The 21420-nt window shown below is 40.6% G+C and overlaps 1 protein-coding gene across 2 annotated transcripts in view; it reads right to left on the bottom strand.

The window, feature by feature from the left end:
- Positions 1-11350: 11350 nt before the first annotated feature.
- The window catches only part of STK4 (serine/threonine kinase 4), a 79535-nt gene continuing 69465 nt past the window's right edge, over positions 11351-21420 (bottom strand). The window contains exon 11 of one of the 2 annotated variants that reach the window (XM_044440247.1): positions 11351-15022. In XM_044440247.1, the coding sequence (XP_044296182.1) occupies positions 14864-15022 (159 nt within the window). In that variant the 3' untranslated portion in view covers positions 11351-14863. The remainder of the gene's footprint in view (positions 15023-21420) is intronic. The other variant, XR_006415686.1, reaches the window with a different exon arrangement.

The raw sequence follows: 21420 nt of genomic DNA, 5'->3' as shown, positions 1-21420 counted from the left end.
GAAAATCAGTCCCCTGGAGCATTTCGTATTGGGAAGAAAACTCCAGCATTGGCAACAATGCTTTTCTCCAAAGGTAAAAAGCAGCCTCAAAGGGGCCATTTTCACTAGGAAAGGGTCCAACTCTCCTTCCTTGCAATTTTAACCTTTTCCAGAGCTACTACTATTTGCATTTAACACACACATTTAAAATGTGCAGTTACAAATACTTGACATCATGTCTAGTTTGGCACTGAAGATTCCAATGTCAATAATTGCTGTGAAAGATTTTGGAGCAAAGTGAGGAATCAGTAACTTGGGTCCAGGTTTCTTGTTGTTTTCTTAAGTGTGCGTAATATGGTATGTAAAGTTTCTGAATCCCTGTTTACATAAATGTATGTGCAGATTACTATTCCTGTGTGTGCTAAGGCACCAACCATAACAAGCCAAATAGGAATTTGGGCACTTATATATCTTAGGTGTGTAAGAGTTAAGCCATTTTTATGCAGCTTGATTTTCAAGATACATGTCTGAAAACAGCTGCTACATTCCAAGACTTTCAAGCTCAGAGGCTGAAGTGCAATACATACAATCACACCCCCAAGAAAAACACCGTGATGGACATGAAAGTATTAGCTATTCACAACTGAGTCATTGTCTTCCATTCTTAAAAGGGGCATTCATGGTCCAGACTTTGCTCATCTCTGTAAGGAATTGCTGAAGGAAGATGCTACAGATACTTGAATACAGGAATGCCCTTTTAGTCTTCAATATAACCTAGTAGCAAAATGCTATGGACTCGATATACAAGTTAATGATACAGAAGGAAACTGTTATGCAAGTAGATCATCAAAATGCATGTACAGTAATACTTTTATATTTATGCATGGGATGCATATGCTTTATTTTATTAAAGATCTAAGTGACCTACTATGGAATCTGATTTAATTATTGGTGTGTTGCTTATACTCTAAAAATCATAGCAAACCATGCTGGGGAAAAATGTCAATGTTGGAACAACCAAAATACTGCAAAATAATGAGCAAGCTCTTGAGCTCTCCAAAAGTCTTCATCAGGCTGGATGATTAGCAAAATAAGGAGGAGAGAGCAAAACCTAGCCTGAAACTGAAGACCTATCATGCAATCTGATGCATGTTTAGACAGAAAAAAGTCTGACAACTCCCAGCATGCCCCAGTCATTATGTTTAAACTTGCCCTTTTAATTGGATTAATTCTGCATTGAAATCTTCAGGGAATCAAATAAAGCCTAACCAAATTGAATCTGCATTTTCTCCAAGGAATCTTAAGACTTGCCATATACAGACTTTTTGGTTGCAACTTCAAGCCAGATATTAAATTCCAGTCTGATCAATAGTTCTGAGAACATTTTTTAAAAAAACTTACTCATTATTTTGAGGCATTTCCAGTTAGGTCAAACAGAGCACTGCTTGAATGTGCATTTAGACTTGGGAAGTTTCCTTTGGAAAGAGACTTGCTATCTTTTCTCCTGATGCTTGCTAAGAGCCATTTGAGCACAGATGTGGACCTTCAAGTTCAGCAAATAAATCCAACTCCTGTTCTTTCCCATGAAGTGGCTTCCATGAACTCAACATTCCTCTATCAGAAGCTGTTTTAGAAAGGAGAGCATTTTTGTCTGTCTCACTCTCTCTCTCCTACCCCCCCCCCACAACTCCCCCTCAATTTGTATCTTTAAAAGAAGGCATATGTGAAAAGGTTGTCCTGCTCTGAATTGCTGGTAGGGTGCAGAAAAATTGTCTAACAGTTTGCAGTTCTCACTACCATTCTGTTCAAGATGTAAATGAACCTCTTGCATTTAGTTCCAGTCTGTGGGAACCATCCTGACATAAAAATAGACAAGCTAAATTTAAAAGCAACAATATCAAAATGCTAAAAGAGCTGAGCATGGTGTAATTTTAGCCAGTTACATAACCCATTCAAAGTTTTTTTAAACTAAGTCTCAAAAGTATTCATATTTACTTATTTAGACATGATAGGAAGAACACCTGTCCATATGTCCGGTCTCCTACTCTAAAACACTTTCATTTATGAAGCCAAAACTTGAAAACACTCTTTTGACTTTGTAGGAGCAAACAGTGGGAGAAAAATAGGAAGCTCTCTGACACACAAATAGACAATTCATCTCTAGGCATTCAAACAGCCATTTTAGTTTGCAGAAATAAGTGAAGCTTTTCAAGGCATGGAGAGGGACATTATCAGCTGCAAATGTTTATAAACAAAGCAATTCTTAAAGGCATGTGAGCAGGAAAAAGTGGAAACAAAAACACCCCCCCCCCCAAAGAAAACCCTTTGGCAATGTATCCCTTTGCAATGCAAGAGCAGAGGAATATGATGTAAGGTAAGACTGAAGATGAGATGTTACTTCTTTAGCAGAAATATAAAGCAATATAATACAAAGCAAAGAATATAAAGCAGATAATTACTTTCTGACTCAAAGAACCTTCTCTCTTACAGTTTCCAACACAATCACCTTTGTCCTGGGATTATCTGCTTTTCAACATCTTGAAACAGTTAAAACAGTTTGATCTCCAGAGGTTTTTTGCCTTGAAATGTTTCACTTGCTATTTTTTACATCTCCAAGCTGGGGTTGAAGGCACACATAGAGAGGATGACTGAAACTTTGACCACCTGATTTCCTCCTACATTTGCCCTGCTGTCAAGCCCACTTGTCAGCTACCACAATCTGTTATCTTAAATTTCCCTGGATAATTTAGGGAAAAGTTAAACATGTGCCTTGCAGTGGTTTTCACAAAGCTCTTGAAAAGCAGTCTTGCATTCAGATTATTCAAAGTGATACAAAAGAGAAGGGCATCACTGCCAGCAGTGTGTACTTTTACTCCACTATCATGTTCACTTCAAAACCATGTAAAATCATTGCACTTTTAAAAGTACAGACATGAGCCGGCTGGAAAATTGGTGAGCCTAGACTGATAATGGCTTTTGTAGACACGACGCAGAAAATGAAGCTCTCCACCCTCAATAAAATTCATATCACTGCTCATCACCTCTTTCTTCAAGTTACAGAATGTTCCTTCTTTTGATATTAAGTGGCATGCAATTTTGACATCTGTCATGAAAGTTTCAATACATATAAACACAAATAAGAAAAATATTCCATCCAGCATGGATTTCTTTGTCCTGATTAAAAATAGATGCCTTGCGAGTACTGTGGGAATTAAAATCTTGGTCCAAGAGGTTCTAGCTTGACAGGGAAGCTTCAATAAACAGCATAGCAGTCCAGTATTCTCCCAACTGCAGCCCCCAGGTCTCTGCAAATACAGGAACAAGAAACACCTTACCAAGGGACTGTCAAAGGAACCTCCACTTTTCAGAAGTACTCACTTCATGCAGGTACTCACTTCATCCCCCGCCCCTCCCCACCACCCTACTAATCTACTCATTAAATGTTGCAGAAAGCTGATCTTCTGCCATTCTGAATTTCACTGCAACCATTTGTCAGCCAGATGCCTTTACCTAAAAGAGCAGGGCAGGACAGCTGGGACAGGGGTTCTGTTGTAGCAGTGCTACACATGAAGGCAGTAATGGCTTGTTCCTGTAACCTTCACTCCCAGAAGCAATTGAACTGAGTTGGGTTCAAAAGCCATTATTATGAGAGGCTCACGGTAACCTAGCCTTATATTTGAGCACTGGCTTGGAACCTAGCAATGACCAGGAGCTGCATGCAAGAGTGCTCCATCTGTCCTTTGAAATGAAGGAACAGAGCAAGTCAGAAGGGGTCTCCAGGGCCAGCTAGTCTGACCCCCTGCTCCATCCAGCTCTGCTCATGACATGCACATAAACCAGCCTATAAACAGAGCAAAGTGCTAGGGGAAGGAGACAACCCCCTCCACACCAAGCACGGAAAAGCAGCTGACTGTCTATCCCTCCACCAGCAGAACATAGTCAATTTTGTATGGGGACTAGCAACTTAAAACACTACATTATGGTCAAGAACTGGGGGAGGAGCAGAGCTGCCAAAGTGAACTTCCCATCCATGGCTCATTATGATCCTAGACAAGGCTCAGAGCAGCTACAGGTCAGGATCCCTGGAGGCACAGCTGGAGAACTACAGTCTGGATGACTCCTGGATGGTAGGCAGCAATCCAGATCAAGTTGCTCCTAAAAAGAAAACATAAAAGCAGACTCCTGGTGGTGAGCAAGACACAAGGGACTTGGACTAGAAAGCAAAGGCAATAAAGCATGGAGCAACCCATGTTCCTTTGGTAAATCTGACTATGCCCATGCGCTGCACCTTGATGAGAATTTATTTAATAAGGATGAGATCATATCCATGCGAAGAAAGAAAAATCCTACAACTGTCAGTGCCCCAGCTAGCAGACTTGCGAGTTGTACGACTTTTTTTTCTGTTGCAATATGCATAGGATTGCATCCCGTGCATATATCTTGCCTTCCTGCTAGCATTAGTGGTCAAGACAAATAACAAAATACAGATGAAATAACAAAGCTTTAATTAAAACATAGGAGCTCCTCAAATAAAAATTCGTGTAATTAAAATGCTAATAAAATTATGAACCCAACAACTGCACCCAGCAGCTTAAAACTTCCCTCAGCCACAAATTACTTTAGAGGCCAATGAAAGGGCAACAGAAATGGATCTAATCAAGTTAAAGGTAATAGCTTCCTGCTGGAAAACCCACGTATCCCAAGCTCCTGTGAAGATTGCAGCTGAGTTTAGGGGCAAGGAGACACGTTCCTGCTCTTCCATATTCCTGGCTGACAGACGTGTGAACCCAGACTCCACCGCAGCACTGCTTCTTTGTGTTGTGACAGTTCAGTGTTTCTGAGAGCAGCAGGGGCACCAAGTTCTCACCTCTGTACTTCCACCCTCCATCGGATGTCTGTAATCCTGGGTTCAGAAGCTGAGAGATGCTGGCAGTTGTGGGGCTTGCATAGGAATGTACACGAAAAGGGCATATGACTTAATTAATTCAGAACCAGAGGAAACTAAGGGAAATGGGTCCATTCACACCTCAACCTTGCTGGGTCATTGGCAAGACCCTTCCTCTGCATAGAGAAGGAAACTCTGATAGCCCAGGGAAAGGGTTGTTTGGGTTCCACCTTCCGCTAGCTCTTTATTTACACAACAATTAATAGACTGAATCCTCTCTAGAGAGCATGCAATGATCTGCTAGCAATGAGCCAGCCATGGATAGTACGAAAGTAACCCTACAACTTAGTAAGGGAAGAAAGACTTTAATATCTATGTTTGCTTATTTGTTGATTACATTTCTATGTCACCAAGTAGCCATAAATACAACAAGGTAAGTAAAACACAATAGGAAAACCTTGAGTCTTACACAAATATAAAACCAAAATAAAAAACAGAGTAAAAGGAAGCAACAATGCAAAACTGCACTATCACAGTTTTTTAAACTTGGAGGAAATACGGTGTGTGGGAGTGTGTACATTCTTAAGGGGACTTTTACATTCAAAATCATATGAACTAAAGGCTAGAAGTAGACTGAGTACTCCCAGAGGTTTTCAGTTTAGTAGTTCTCAATCAGCTGTAACAGTCTATGGTCCTTTAGTACAGCCATAATGTAGAACAGTATTAAGAAGTTTCTTTTTCCCTTCATGGTTTATTAAGGAGCTTGTCTTCTTTGATTTTACTCATTCAGGGTTTTTCTAATTTTCAGAATAGGATCCTTTCACAATAAGGAGAATATATCAATATTTCCCTTGAAAAGCTTGATGCCATACAATGGATAAGTGTTCCGTGCATTTTACATGATTGTTTCTCCAAAAAAGTTGTAACCTGGGCATCTACATTTTAATACAAAACCATGTGGTGTGTTCACTTTTGCATTATGAAGCCACTGTTGGCTGCTGCAAATTTTTGTTTCAGATTGTGGGGAGGTTATTCCAAAATTTGCCACTTTCTTCATATTTAAGAGGGAATGTATTTGAGATTTAAACAATCCAAATGCAGGAGAAACAGAAATGCAAAGATCTGTCCTACCCGAATGGTTTAGAAGCTACTGAAGTCTTCCTACGCCTGATTATAATATTGCTGTTTCTTATCCAGATCAAAGTTAATACAAAGTCATGTAGGAGAGCCGCTAGAGATCATTTCATCTGAATCTGACTGCAGTGAATTCTCCTGCTCCTCGCTGCTTCTGCATGTGTGGGAGGAGCAGACTGTCAAAGAAATTACTTCGGGAGAACTCCAGTCTTCTGCGTATCACCTAGTGACAAGGATATCCACTGTCAAGGAGGAATCCTTTTAAAAAGATCTGTGACCACAGCGTATCTATATTGCTGCTCTAGTCTTTGAAATGTTCTCCATCCTTTCCTTTTCTTAATCCCTTTAGCTTCTTTTTCATGTGGGTATCACCCTGCAGAGTGTACAGTGCCCTGTGAAGCTTGCAGCATCACACAGGTGTGGCCTGAGGGAGATGGAAATAGATTCTCTTCCTGATAAAATGAATGGGAATTTACTGGGCCTGCAATGCCAGATGCAGTGAAGGACTGTTTGGGAAATACAGTGTTTGATTTCGAATGGCCTCTTTCTTACTCACAGTGCTTTCCTCTTCCCATCAGCAAGTCTTCCTTCCTTGCCAGTTTTTATGTTGAGATATTAAGTTGCTGGCTGGCTGCTCACATGCTGACTGACTCTGTCCTTGAAATGCTCCATGAAAACCAGCTCAAATAACAGAGAGCTGGCCTACCCCTTGATGTCTTTGAATCACCTTCCGGGAACAATAGGGAGCTTTTCGTTAAGTTAGCTAAGGCACAGGAGGTCAAAATGTAGATAAATTAGGCTAAAAGAGGAGATTTATGTTTGCCAGGTCATGTGTTAATTAGCTTTAGGGTGGCCATGAGACTTACATTACAGGGCACAATCCCCTTTTTAAAGGTGACCTCTACTTGAAGGGCTTCCCAATCTATATCCAGTTAAAAAATAAAGAACCATAGGAAGGGAGAAGAGCTGCCTTAGCATTGCTAATTAGCAGCTATGTGTCAAGTTGTAGTTGCAGATAAAGGAACATATGATGGATTCCCTTTGTAGAAGTGGGCCCCCTGTAGAAGGTTACTACACATAATTATCAATATTCATAGGTCTGAAACAAGAAAAGACAATCCCGTAGAGGCTGGGTGTACGGAAAGCCTCTTGTAGGAAAAAGCCTCTTGCTCCTTCCTTTTCTTGTCATGGACGAGGGTTTCCTAATTTTCTTCCCATAGACCACCCTGGGTGCAGGTTGACAATAGTAGCTTCAGACATAAGATAGTTTTTGACTGGTTTGGGTGCATGCCAAAGCACCCCTGCATGACTTTATTGCATATACAAATTTAGCTCTGAGAGCTCAGAGGTTCCATCAGATGTTCCATTATGTAAGAGACCCCGAACCTCTAGGGAAAGGTCAACTGGACGAAAAGTTCAGTTGTTTCTATCACATTCAGTATCTTACTGCAAATGTTTTAGCTGTATAAACAGTTTTAAATGTTGTGTGTTAATAATTCCATATTAAGTTTTTATTATCTTGTATTATTGAACTGTCAGCAAAGATTGGCTATTAGGTGGGAGAGAGATGAGATAACAAGAGCAGACTAAATACGATCATGAGAAGAGGCACGCTGGTAGGCCAAGTTCCATTTAGTCGATCATTCTGTTCGTGCAGTGGCTGATCAGGAGCCCACATAAGCCCAGAGGCAGGGCAGGAGTGCAGCAGCCCCCTCCCACCATATCCCCCACCAACTGATGTACAGAGGCCACTGCCGCTGCTGCTGGAGGTAGCATGTAGCCATCAGGACTAATAGCCACGGATGGCCTCTTCCTTCATTAACTACGTGCTGTGTGACAAAGTGCTTCCTTGCATCTGTCCGGAATAACCTGATTCTGCTTTGTTTCACACCATCTCCTTGCAATTCTTCCCCCAGTTTATGTGCAAATATATTTTCATGAAGTCTTGATTCATTTTTCAGTTTTGTCCCTCCCAAAGAGAACTGGACATCCATGAAAAGGATACCCAGAACTTCCCATGAGTCCGGGAAAGACAGGCAGAAAAGGCAGGGCTGTTGAAAAGAGGGTTGGTTGCAACACATGTCTGATGAGGAATGGAATGCTACAGGGGCCAGGGCTGAACGATTAGCAGTGATGGAAACCTCCTGCTACTTGTTTTGTTTTGAGAAATTTGCACTAATTGTACACAGCAGGTTAACAGGAGATCCCTGCAGCTCAGTGCATTGCTTCAGCTAAAAGTTGGGGTTTAACCAGACTCCACTGCCGTGGAAAAATGAAGTATGTTTGTGTGAAACAAAAGCTATGAAGAGTAACATTCATTTGTAACACCTACAAGTTAAGTCACTTTTCTATTAAATAAAACCCAAAGCCATGGACCATGGCTACAACTTACAAGATAAAATAAGACTTCATTTAAAGAAAATCCCCAAGCCAACACTAAAAGCGGCAGCTGCAGAAAATCTCATTTAAAACCTAAGATTTGGAGTGTCAGTGAATGAATAACACCTGGCAGAACTCTGAGGTAATGGATTCTACAGAGGAAGTGCCAGAGTCTATTGACTAGGATCCAAAAGGATTATGTACTTCCCAGCCTGGATGGTGTTTGCATGTGTGTCCCCAACCTGACACCTTCTAGATAAAGACTAGACAAGGCTGCAGAATCAGGTCCAAGAGGAGCAACAATGGAGTCTCCCAATGACATGTGAAGAACAGAACAGGCTTGTGCTAAAATAGAGGAAGGCAACATCTGGTCTACTAGATGTTTGCCATATAGCACTTACCAACCTTCACTACTGAGTCGCCTGGTTAGGAATTATGGGGGTTGTAAGCAGAAACTTCTCAAGGGCTACCATCCCAATTATCATCTAAGTTGCTTCTGTGTTGGTTCACATTCCTTAAAGTACATTCATTTCTAGTGATGTTCCTTTTGGAGCTCCCAGATCAGAAAAACAGTTTGTGCTACAAATATGTTAATCAGAACTGGGTCCTACTGAAAGCAATGTGATGTTAGCCATCACTTACAAGTGCCAATGATTTCAATGGAGACTCAGTTCACTCATAATGAATTCCTACATGTCTACTGATAAGTCCTACTGATGCATTGGATTGCAACCTCAGACTGGATCCAATTCTTATTGTGTGTTACCATATGTCAGATTATTAATGATAGCCAGCTTTTGAGAGATGGAAAATGTGGTTCAATGTTCTTTCCTATATATCCACTTTCAAGAATCATTGCAAGAAATGCATAGTTTTACTGCAGTTTATTTCTGACCATTGAAACTGATGTCTAGTTCAATACAGGGCATCACTGTACCATAGATGATAATAAAGGAAAGACAGGACACATTAATTTGCAGCTTGGATATGCTGTATTGAGGATGTAATTACTCCTTGAATGACCTGACCCATCTAGAGAGAACAATCCAACTCCAAAATCTATTTCTCCTTTCCTGTGTTTCTCCTATCCCTGGGGCCTCTGCTTTTTTGTAACTGAAATGATGGTGCAAGTTGCAAGTTTTTGCTAAACAAATGTCTGGATTGACTTTGTAAGACATGGGATCAGAGAATGAACACATTAAGATCCATTAAACACACTCCCACAAGTGTGCTGGGCATCAGCTTAGGCAAGGCTGTGCTAGGTGGAGCAACAAGGATAGTCTTTGGTGGAGCAACAAGGATAGTCTTTGTGGCAGCCCAGGGACAGCTTTTCCCTGGTGTGATCTTAGTTATAGCTTCTGCTTTAGGAATTACCACATTCTCTTCCTTCCCTATTTGTCCTGAGCTCCAAAAGCACACTTTGGGATGAAGAGATTTCTATTTTATCTATCCACACAATATTACCAATATTGATCAATATTACAATAATAGCCCTATTATTGTTTTATTTTAACAGAGGGGGATGTTTCTGAATTAGGGCTACATTGTCATTCTTGTCAGTCCATTCCATTCATAAAAATTCCTTCATTGCACACTATTTGTTCTCCCCATCTCCCTGACAACAAAACCTGCTCTTGGCAATTCTACCCCTTTCTAAATCGGGCCTCTTCCTCCATTTCTACAAGCCCACCAAAACACAATTCCTTTCTTTAATATCCTTTCCCCCATTGCTGTGGAAGTCTTCTCCACTTAAAGAGTTTTGTGACCATATAATAGCACTCTTCATTGTATTTTGTCTTACTGAAATTTACATTTTTAATTCAAGCAAATTACACAGAAAAAAACTTCAGGTCCAGGATGGCCTATACATGGCATAAATAAACCACTTAAAATAAACTGTGAAGGGAATTAGCTAGAATTCTAAAGCTTAGTGAATTATTTTGCCTAACACTACAATAAGGCTTTGCCTATCGGGTGGTATGGAACAATGATAAGTTCTGAAGTCTTAAAAAAACTTTGTTGGAATCATCCTGTTTACTGGTATGTATCCACATGTATAGGGACTGCAGGTGGCACAGTGGTTTAAACTGCTGTGCTGCTGGGCTGGTAGATCAAAAGGTCGCCAGTTCGAATCTGCACAACGGGGTGAGCTCCCGTACTCTGTCCCAGCTCCTGCCAACCTTGCAGTTTGAAGGCATGCAAATGCAAGTAGATAAAAAGGTGCCACTTCTGTGCACTTCGGTGTTTAGTCATGCCGGCCACATGACCACGGAGACTGTCTGTGGACAAACGCTGGCTCCTTCGGCTAGGAAACGGAGATGAGCACCGCCCCCTAGAGTCAGGCATGACTGGACTTAATGTCAAGGGGAAACCTTTACCTTTACCTTTAATTCACATGTACATGCCATTCACTTCGTGGATAGGTGTATTTCATCAACAGCCTCACTGAATGATGCTCTCTGCATGGCTGGTAGACGCCTAGCCTACCCAGAACTAGGATTGGCTCACTTCCCAAAGTGCATCTCTCCTTTCTTCTCTATATTACACTGGCGTTTGTCTATTGAAATGCTTGGAGTGAGATCCAACTCATGCAAGCAAACTTCCCCTTCTCAGTACCTCCTCCCAGGAGAGGAAACAGTCCCATTCTACCAATGACATCTGTTTCATCAGTGGGAGGTGTTGACTGGAGACAACCCAGATATTTGCTTTGCCCAGAGCAACTCCCTCTTAGTGAACTGTGATCAGGTGTGTGTGGGTTGCTATTCAATCAAGAGTTGATCTCTTTTCTGCTCCTTTTCTGTGAGAAAGTATATACAAATATCTTGTTTTAGAAACATGGGAGAACAAAGACCAAAGAAGTCAGAGGGTTATGGCACCCAACAGGATCGCTCTCTAAGGGTCCTTAAACAACATGTAATCCAGCTCTATTAGGCATTGCCTTAAATTGTATCTTTCAGCAATAAAATGGTCTTATACCATAAAAAAAACACTTTTATTATTAGGGCAATTTATTTTGCCCTTTTGAACACATAAGGCAAGATGTTTAAAATCCAAAACAAAACTTTGTGTATCAAACTCACAAATGTAATAAAAAGTTATTTTTGTACATATACAAGCTAAAGATTCAATATTATATACAAAACAGATTTCTACAAATCAGATTTCAAGTTACAGTTGTATGATGAGCTAAATTATTACAAATCATTAAAGCTACTAATTCCACATTAAGTCTTTCACGGAACTGACACCAGGCATTTGATTTATGACTGCAAAAAGAAAATGTGGCAGCTAATTTAGATTTGCTTCTAGCTGGGCAATATGGGACCATCAACTGTGTGAAAAAGCATATGAATATTTGATCTAATACTGTTTGCGCTGGGCACTATTCCTTCAGGAGATGTCTCTGAAATTACAGTCCAGATGACAGATGAAGCGATGTATTCTTGCAGAAGATTCCAAAATGAAATGAGAAATGGAGTCTGGTAATTAGAAAGAAGTTACTGAATTTGACAAAGTTGGCTTTTTCATGCTACACTACAAGAGCAGAAAGCATGTCCTTCCTTTGTCCTCATCTAGTTTGTTTGGTGGGTGCAGGGAGGAGGAGGGTTAGGAAATAAGTTACTGAGACTGCTGGGTTTTTTCCACAGCAAAAAGTTTCATTTCACTACAGGTTGACAGGAATTTCACTAGCTCAACACATATTGAACATGTGTCTTTCCCTACCACCAGTTTGGAGGAGTGTGGAGGAAGAGAATCAGTGGCACATATGGTACAGGAAGAGGTAAGCATTCCTAGCTAAAGCAACATATTCAACTTGATCCATGTACAAGTCACATTCTGTGTAAGCATCACAACCAGAGGTAAAATGTTCTCACTTCGGAAGCCATTTGGCTTCATCCATTACTCAAGCCCCCACCCCCCCCACACACACACCACCACCTTGTTTGTATAGGTGGCAACTGTATTGAAAAGACAGGGAAATCACATGCAGGGATACAAAAGGAATGAATGGTACCAAAGTCATTTGTTCTGCAGATAGCACCTCCTTACTTTGGCATATTCCATGGTGAGTGAACAGCTTTTTAGTCTCCATGGTTGATGTCTATTTGCTGGAATGTTTTAACTATCACCAGAAAACCTATCTTAAAAAGGCTGGCTTGTATTTCAAGCTGACTTGTCTTAATAGGGTTTGTTCAAAACTGTTGTTCCATTAAGCAACACCATGTCAAGAATAGGTAGTTGCCCAGTATCTGAATGGAATGGCTTCATATAGAAGATACTTTGGTTTATTATTCAATGCTTCTCTTTCCATCAAAGTTCTATGACTTGTATGTTGTTTTCAGTGAAACAGCTGTTTGGCTTTTTTAGTACTTCTAACTCAGAGCAAAGCCCAAGTTAATAATGACTAGGATCTTACGAACATCAGTAGTCTTAACCATTACATTGTAGCAGGCAAAATTCCACAGCATTAATGCTGAAAAGACCTAGGCTCCATTGACAATTATCAGACTCACTAGCAGTAGGAAAGACTTGATCGTCTCTTTAATTTTCTACTTCTTTTTGAAATTGGAGGTTAGATTGCTTCACAAAAAAGTGTGTACTTGTCTGGAAAGAATGCATGGTGAATCCACACTTAGACTGTTGCATGGATAACAGCAGAGTAGAAGTTATACAGTAAATAAGGACCTCTGCTTCAGCAGTACAGTAGAGTTGGATAGGGAGAAGAATCTGGTGGAGTTCAAATTATACTTGGGCTCCTGCGTATATTTTCAGGCCTTGAACAGCAAGAGTAGATCGGATTTGTACACTTCTGCCTTTATTCCAGTGCACGTTTATCAAGTTGCAGAGTCAATAATGGTAGACATTATCCAGCATCCAAAGTACCTGCACAGCCTTCCATGCACAAATGTGACCTTTGAGCCACACTCTTCCCATGCACCTTCCAGATGTCAAGAGGCCATGTGAACAAGGTGCTGCAAGACCAGAAGACTATCAGACTCCCTAGTCACATGATGAAGCACTCGCATCTGCAAAGAATCCTCTCTGAAGTGCAGCTATTCCATTCTTTTCATACATGTTATGAAAACTGGGAGAAGAGGCAATGCTGTTTATACTTTTGAAAACCAGGAAGACCACAATTAGTCACAAGCACAATCCACTAAAACCTTCACCTGTGAAAATCTAAGAGTACTGAGAACTGCACAAGCCTTCAGACATCTTCTTGTACATTTCTCATTTTCTTTAGTAGAGTTCCAGTTCCCTGAAATACTACTGCTTTATTAAACTTGCCACATCCAAGTTTGACTAAAAGGGCATTTTGATAGTATTCTTATGGGTCACCATAACTTTATTTTAATCTGACATCTTTAACCTTTCCAAATAACCTGAAAATACATACCAGGTTAAATTTAAAACTAATACTGGAAGTGTCAGGCAAATTATGCCAAATATAGCCAAGTCCATAAATGTTTATCATTCCTTAAATATTTTAAACCTTTTGCTATCTCAAGGAAGTTTATAATTTCCTGAGCTGCAGTACTTTGACATTCCTTTGCTGTAAGGGATTCTGAAAAAATATAAAGGTTGTAGGATTCACGTTATCTTGAGCAAGGGATTGCTTTCACATTAAAAATGCCAAGAAATCATTCAAAAGGTATCATCAGTCACTTCAAGTTACATACACAGTAGAAATGCCAGAAATGCAAGCTTGAAATAGAATTCTTTACAAAGGTCAATGTAAGGCATGGGGCTTTTAGAGGCTTTTGGAAGGGACGGGAAAAAGAAATTTATATTCCATTTCAAATACAAGAACAGATTGCATATTCTTGGCAGTGAAATATTTTTCCTTTTAAAACTGTTTCCAAAATTCCATTAAAACATTAATAGGGTAAAGATAAAAGAAAGAGTAGTTTAATAAACAGCTGTTACTGCAAATAGGCAATACAGAAAAAGTTAAATGATGCATCTTTTCTTGGATCAACTTAAGTGACTAGAGAAATATGTTTCACAAACACTTTCAAGGATTCTGTACTTTGCATTCCTTGCACATCAACATAAATTCATCCAGCAAGAAGTCTCATTTTACTTTCACACATAAATGAAGTAGTTCAAGATCACAGTGCAGACTGAACTCATATGCAGACCTATGAAACTGACTGAAAGCCTAAGGGCCAACATTCTTTAGTTCACTTCCAATTGTCTTGTGGATTCATAAACCAAAAGACTAGCTGTAAACATTAACAGGACTCCTCCCAAGCAACATGCAATCTACTTAAAATGCATCTAACATTGAAACACTTCAAAATCTGTTCACAAGGACTCCACACAATGGCGTTCCTGAGTTCAAGAAGGTGCTACAGTAAAATGAAGAGCAGACATTAGCCTGCTTTTGCTAACACAATTAAAACAGAAATCCACCTACACAGTAGTAGTAGAAGCAAGTTTATTGTTAGGGATGATGGTCATCTAGTTTACTTCCAAGCTCCCTCAGAAGTTCTGCTGGCGTCTTTTCTTCGCCTCTATGGCATCAAGAATTGGCTGCCTTTTTGACTGATACCTTTGGCGAACTTCTTCTATCTCCTGCTCCATCATGGGATCAAGTGCCCCAAGTCTCCTTTGAAGTTCTTCAACGGTCCAGTTCCTCAACTAAGGGACACAAAAGACACAAAAATGCTGAGCTTGAAGTGGCAGAAAAATCAGAGATTAAGAAATGGTAAGATACATCCACCTATGCACTACAAAGTTTGTTCTACCTGCTTTGAGCAGAAATGCGAATGTGTTTTACTTCAAGAATAATGATCTGGCATGAAGAACAATAAAATGTACTAAATGCACAAGGAAAAAAAACTATGGTCAGGATCCTGAGTGGAATCTACAGCTTGGACACATCAACTTGTGAAAGGACTCCTGCTCCTGTAAGAGCTCTTCTGTTTGTGGAAGGGCCTTTGATCAAGAGGTAGCTTATCCTTGGTGAAAGGGAGATTTTTCCAATTCTCCTTTCTCTCTGCAACCCCCTCTGCCAACCCCCATACTATTCTCATGGGTCCCCCAACCCCCAGGAATAGGGTTGCAGAGGGAAGGGGGAACCAGTAATAGTTGTGAGCAGAACTGTACTGGGGAAAGATGTGGGGAAGAAAATGGTGCCCAGCTTTAATCCCTACACCACCCCATGTGGAGTTCAAGACCTGAGTCAAATTTTTTATGACATTTTTGTTTGCGATCTGATTTGGTCGTGAACTGAGGCGTTCGTGAGCCGAGGTACCACTGTCACCACACGTTCTTGAACGTGTTTATTAGAATCTGATCATTTTTAACCTTGTCTTCTACTTAGTTTGAACACCTACAAGACAGGAACTCTAGAAAGTCTACCTTTCGGACTGCATCATATCTGGTTCTCAGGTATGTCTGGTGTTTCTCTTTACACAGGGAAGGGATAAATTGCATTTCTCCAGCACAGCAGAGCACATATGTGAATTTACTACAAACTTCTCTCATGGAGAAGAGGTCACAAAAGTTCCCAAGTGCAATGGAGATAGCGTGACTTGTGCAATTTCATTATCATCTTTTCAGCAAGCTAAATGTATGGAAACATAAGAAACAAAGTGAGTCAGAAGGGGCCTCCCAGGCCATCTAGTCTGATCCCTGGCTCCAGCTGGTTTCACTTATATAATCCCCAACATGTGGTTGTCCAATCTTTCCTTAAACACCCTCACTGACGGGGTCTTAACCACCTCTCTTGGAAGCCCATTCCATATTCTAGGGGTCCTAACTGTCAAGCCTGGTTCCTTGAGCTTTGCCCCACTGGAATGCATCCTGCCCTCCAGTGCAGGGAAGAACAGGTCATAGCCCTCCTCCACATGACATCCCCTCACATACCTATAAGTTGCTAAAAGATCCCCTCGGAGTCTTTTCCAGGCTGAAACCCAGACTGAACCCAGTTCCCACAATCTCTCCTCAAAGCTCATTCCTCCCAATCTGGCTACCATTCTTGTGATCCTGTGCTGAACTGATTCTAACCTAGCTATGTCTCTCCTTTAATGTGGAACCCAGAACTGCATGAAGGACTCCAGGTGTGGGCACACCAGAGTCATGTAGAGCGGTATCAACAGCTCCCTAGATCTGGAAGCCACACTTCTGGCTATACATCCAAGGGTGGCGGTTGCCTTCTTAACCACCACATCACACTGTTGGCTCATGTTCAGCCTGCTATTGACAAGTATTCTCCATTTCCCTACCACTGGTCACTTGTGTTAAAAGTTATTCATAATAATAGATTACAGTGCAAGAGAAAGAAAATGCAGATTTTTGCCTCTGTTCATTGGAAAAAAAGCACTTTCCTCATTAGATGCATTATGCATGCACATTAACACAGTTTTAGTGGATGGCCCTTTAAGTTGATGTATGAGACCTGCTACTAGTCTATGCTAATTGCATAACATCTGTTTCAGAGAAGGCAATTGTTCAATAGCCAGCCCTCAGGAGCTGAAAGGATATAATAAAGTATAACAGAAAAGGAGGAAATATTAATTCAGTGCTGAGTGTGTCGATTAAAGAGCGCAGTCAGCTCTAACCATTAGAAGGCTGCCAGATGTTCCACTTGGTACCACATCTTCCATCATCTTCTTCTGGCTTTACAGCTAAAGTTTCTCTTAATCACCAAAATACAGTACCTAATATTTTAGAATAGTTCTTTTTGCTGAAGCACCACTAAAAAGAATCCTGTCTTCAGTTTGCATGAGAGGTGAGTGCATGTTAGAGAGAGGGAAAGAATGAATTATTTCTATCCTTTTTGGTTCTCTCTCATTCTCTCTCAACTGGGGACCACAGAACCACCTCAGGTTCATTAACCTTTCTCCTCCCACTCTTTCTCCTCTCCTCTATCTCTTTGCTGCTTTAAAATCCCAGTTCTAGGCATCAAACATTCTTTGGATATTATACAGATCAGTGATTTCCAACCAGAGTTCTGTGAGCACAAGTGCTTCACAAAAATGTTTAACTGTTAAATACACTAGTTTCTGCTAGTGTTTACTTTGTTTAGCTTAAATTCAGAGGGGCAAGGAGGAGTTGGGAGTTCCATGGGCTATCAAAACAGGTTGCAGGTCTGAACCACACAGCTATAGGCACGAGTGCCATATAATGGCAACTGGGACAGCACGCAAGTGGCTTGTTGAAGCATTAATGACATAAGCAGAAAATAGAACTGGTTCCTGTCCATTTATTGGAGCACTTACATTGGCACAAGATGCAGTACAAATCATCAAAATACAAGCTCCTGCCTAAGGTATCCGATTTTTATTGAGACAATATAAGGAATTTACTGCATTTTTAAATCCTGTCTTTCCTTCAAGCAGCTTGGGGGGCGGGGGAGCATTGATTATTCTCAACCCTCAGTTGCCCTCACAGCAATGCTATTTAAGTGGAGAACATCCATGCTCAGCCACAAAGTTCACTGGATTTGAACCAGGCTTTCCCAGATAAGGAATTCCAAGTCAGAAAGAGAGAGAGCTGAGAACTCAAAAGGAAATAAAATCAAATCCTGCTTCCCCTGGTTGGTCCCCACTTGTTTTGTCTAAGAACTATGATCACTGACTATGGTGACTGTAGCTGAGGGGAAGAGCAAGCAAAGACAACTGGAAGAATTTGGCCTGGGGAAGTCTAATGCTTAGACATACATGGGCCTTTTTGATTTTGTCTATTATAAACAGCCATGAGAACTACTGCACTTGTATTAAGGAAAATCTATCCATGTCGTGGCCAATTTGTTTTGCTGAAGTGACCAGATTTACAGTAAACAGAAAGCATATGGAATAAGTACAACACTATTCCATGTGAATAGGCTATGCTATCCTTTGAAGAAAGATTCTAGACTGTAAGTTAAGGGATGATATAAAAATGCATTTTACATGTTAGCCTGTTCAGAGGTATCAATTAGGTTTGGAGGATAGCAACAAGACTGAGAAGGCTTTCTCAGTCATAGCCCACACCCCTGACCGAGGAATACTCTTCCCAGTGAGGTTTGTCTGGCACCAACATTCTCTTATTTTCAGCAGCAGAGTAAGACTTTGGTATACAACCAGACCATTTGACAGCACACAATGGGGCATTTTCATTGGTAGTACATTCATTTCAGGTACTGGTAATTTGAATTGCTTAACTTGTTTTTAAACTGTTTTTAAATTTTTGAATGTTCATGGTTTTATTTTATATTTTATCATACTGAATATGAATGGACAGTTTTAGCTAAAGAAAAGTATGGAAATGCAATGTATGTTTAAAGGTAAGGCAACAATCTCATTTCAACTACAGTTACTCACAAACATGTGAAGTGATGTAATTTACAACTTCTCCAAATTAATTCTTTCCAGAGCTATTCATACTGTTGCTTAAGTGGAGACACAATGTCTACAGGCTGAGAAACCAAAGCAGGGCTGTGGCAATATAAGTGCTTATGAAGAAGTGTTTAGATCAATTGATTGTGCCCTTGAAGCTTTTGGCATCCTTGGCTGCCAAAGACTGTATGTTGCAAAAGGCATCCAAAAATATACTGCAAGCAAAAAGGGCAAGAGGTCCAATATCCTCTTCCTGGAGCATTAGGACAACACTACCAATTAGTACTTTTTAGTAAAAAGTACTAGACAAATGCCTATATTAGAAAGAATTTGGAAAGCTACACGGTTTTTTCCAATGTGGCTACAGTACTTACAAGGAAAGGGAACTCCATAAGGTACTCATTTTGCCAAGCCGTTAAAGGGAATGAGATGTGTACATGCCTCTCATATAGACATACCCTGGGTGCCTGTTCCTTCACTGATTGGAAGAGAAATGGGGATGGATGATCATATGGGATATACCTAGAGATTTCCTATTTCTGTAAAAGTGTAGTGCTGATATGCATGTTAGGGGAGAGGAACAGGTCCCTTTCCCTTGCCATTGGTGGAAAGAGGTAGAGTGCCTTTGAAATCTTGGAAATTGCATGGTTTTCTTGATATATTACATTACAGTCCCCCTGTAATTTATCTCCATTGCATTCTGCAACTGGCTTATTAGAGTGCCATGATGTCACATCACAAAATAAAGGAATCTGTGGAAAGCCTTTACACTTTTGTGATATGTGAATTCTTTTTGCGAAATTAGCACAGAAATACTGATCAAATTTGCTTCCACTTAAGCCTTGACTGCTCGCCAACATCAATAGATCTTCCTCTAATTTCAGGTTGGGTTTTTTACCACCATTTTTCCTTAGCAAACCTGTTCAAAAAAATACAGTAACTGAAGTAAAGCACAAGGTAGGAAGGCTGCCATGCTCACAAAATGCACTGTGTTCAAGGTTATTTTTTCCCAAGGTTTCATTTAATAAAAAGTGGTCAGGAACAAACTAGATAAGTCAAGCAGATGCAGACAAAATCGTAATACCAGTAGGCCATTAATGAGTCTTCACACTCTTCCTCCAAAGCATCAGTTTCAGCTTATTGCATGGCAAGTACACAAAACAGTATCAAATAAAGATGTAGGATGATAAAACTCTGCAAATTTATGAACAGCATCACACTTTTCCATATGTTTGGAAACACAGTGGGCATATAAGGTAGTCTCATTGTGCAAGTGTGACCTTAAACAGCAAGGTTAAAGAGTACATCTGGATCTGGGGTGGTGAGTTGCATACCATGTTTTCTACTTTGCACTCAAATCTGAGAAATGTATGGCCACCTTGGAATTTTGACATAGGGAGTGTGTGTCAAGATCCTACTCCCCTTTCTCTTTTAAAATAATCTTTTATCTGTCAAAATAACATGCCAGTATATACCAAGTTTTACTGAATCTGTGAAACTAGATGGGAAGAATACATAACAGAGCTAAGCAGACACATTAGTCACAGTTCATATTCTCAAGGGCGCATTGCTCAGTAACTTTATAGCATCAGAGGCCTGTTTTGACCTCCGGAGACCATTTTATAACAGCTATATGGTTGTTTCCTCAAGATAGAATGGGGCAATTTCAATTTTCATGAAGAGACTTACTGGAACATAAACTGAAGATAGGGAAAACATTTCCCCTCTCAGTGCCCTTAACTGTTCAAAAAAGGTTAAATACAAAATGCAAGTAATCTATTGCCTATGCACCAACAGAGCTGCAATAAAGTAGCAAAGCAGAACAGTAAGTGTATAGCTGTAAAGGGGATAGCTACAGGTCTCTCCAGAACCAGACTAAATCACAGAAGACAGTGCCACGTGCCAGATACATCAGTGCCACCTTCTAGTACTTAATCCCCCCCCCCCATTTATATCCTGCTTTTTTCCTACACAGGGCTCAAGGCAGCTTACATCATTCTCCTCCTCCTCCTCCTCCTCCATCTTATCCCCACAACAACAACCCTGTGAGGCAGGTTGGGCTGAGAGTCTGTGACTGGCCCAAAGTCACCCAGTTGGCTCCATGGCTGAGCGGGGACTCGAACCCAGATCACCTGAGTCCCAGTCCCACACTCCTAACCACCACACCAACTGGAAGAGGGATGGATAGAGCAGATTAGTTCCAGTCTAAGTTTTGCATGCATTTGTTTATAGGTCCATTTCACCCCATTTCTGCAATCAAATTGCATGTTAAGACTGTAGAAAAGTGTGTTATGTTTGAATATACTTTTTATAACATATGCAGTTTGTATGCACCTAAGCCTAAATCATACAGCTTAACCTAAAGTACAAATTTCGGTACGTAATTTTGAGCTAAAAGTATATCCTGGTAACACAGAAATAGAGCGAGTCAAAAGGGGTCTCCCAGGCCATCTAGTCTGACTCCCGGGTCCAGCTGGCTCCACTCATAATATGCCTACCATGTGCATGTCCAGACTATCCTTTAACACCCTCCCTGATGGGGCTTTAACCGCCTCTCATGGAAGCCAATTCCATTCCCTCGGGGTCCTAACCATCAGGAAGTACTTCCCGGCATCAAACAGAAAAGCAGGTTCCTTACCTGTAACTGATGTTCTTCGAGTGGCCATCTGTGCAGTCACACATATGGGTGCTGCTGCGCAGTGCCTTTGGCCGGAA

This window comes from Varanus komodoensis, unplaced genomic scaffold (assembly GCF_004798865.1).
Source record: "Varanus komodoensis strain SLA01 unplaced genomic scaffold, ASM479886v1 scaffold37, whole genome shotgun sequence".
Taxonomy (NCBI): Eukaryota; Metazoa; Chordata; class Lepidosauria; order Squamata; family Varanidae; genus Varanus; species Varanus komodoensis.
This window is presented reverse-complemented; position numbering and strand designations above follow the sequence as displayed.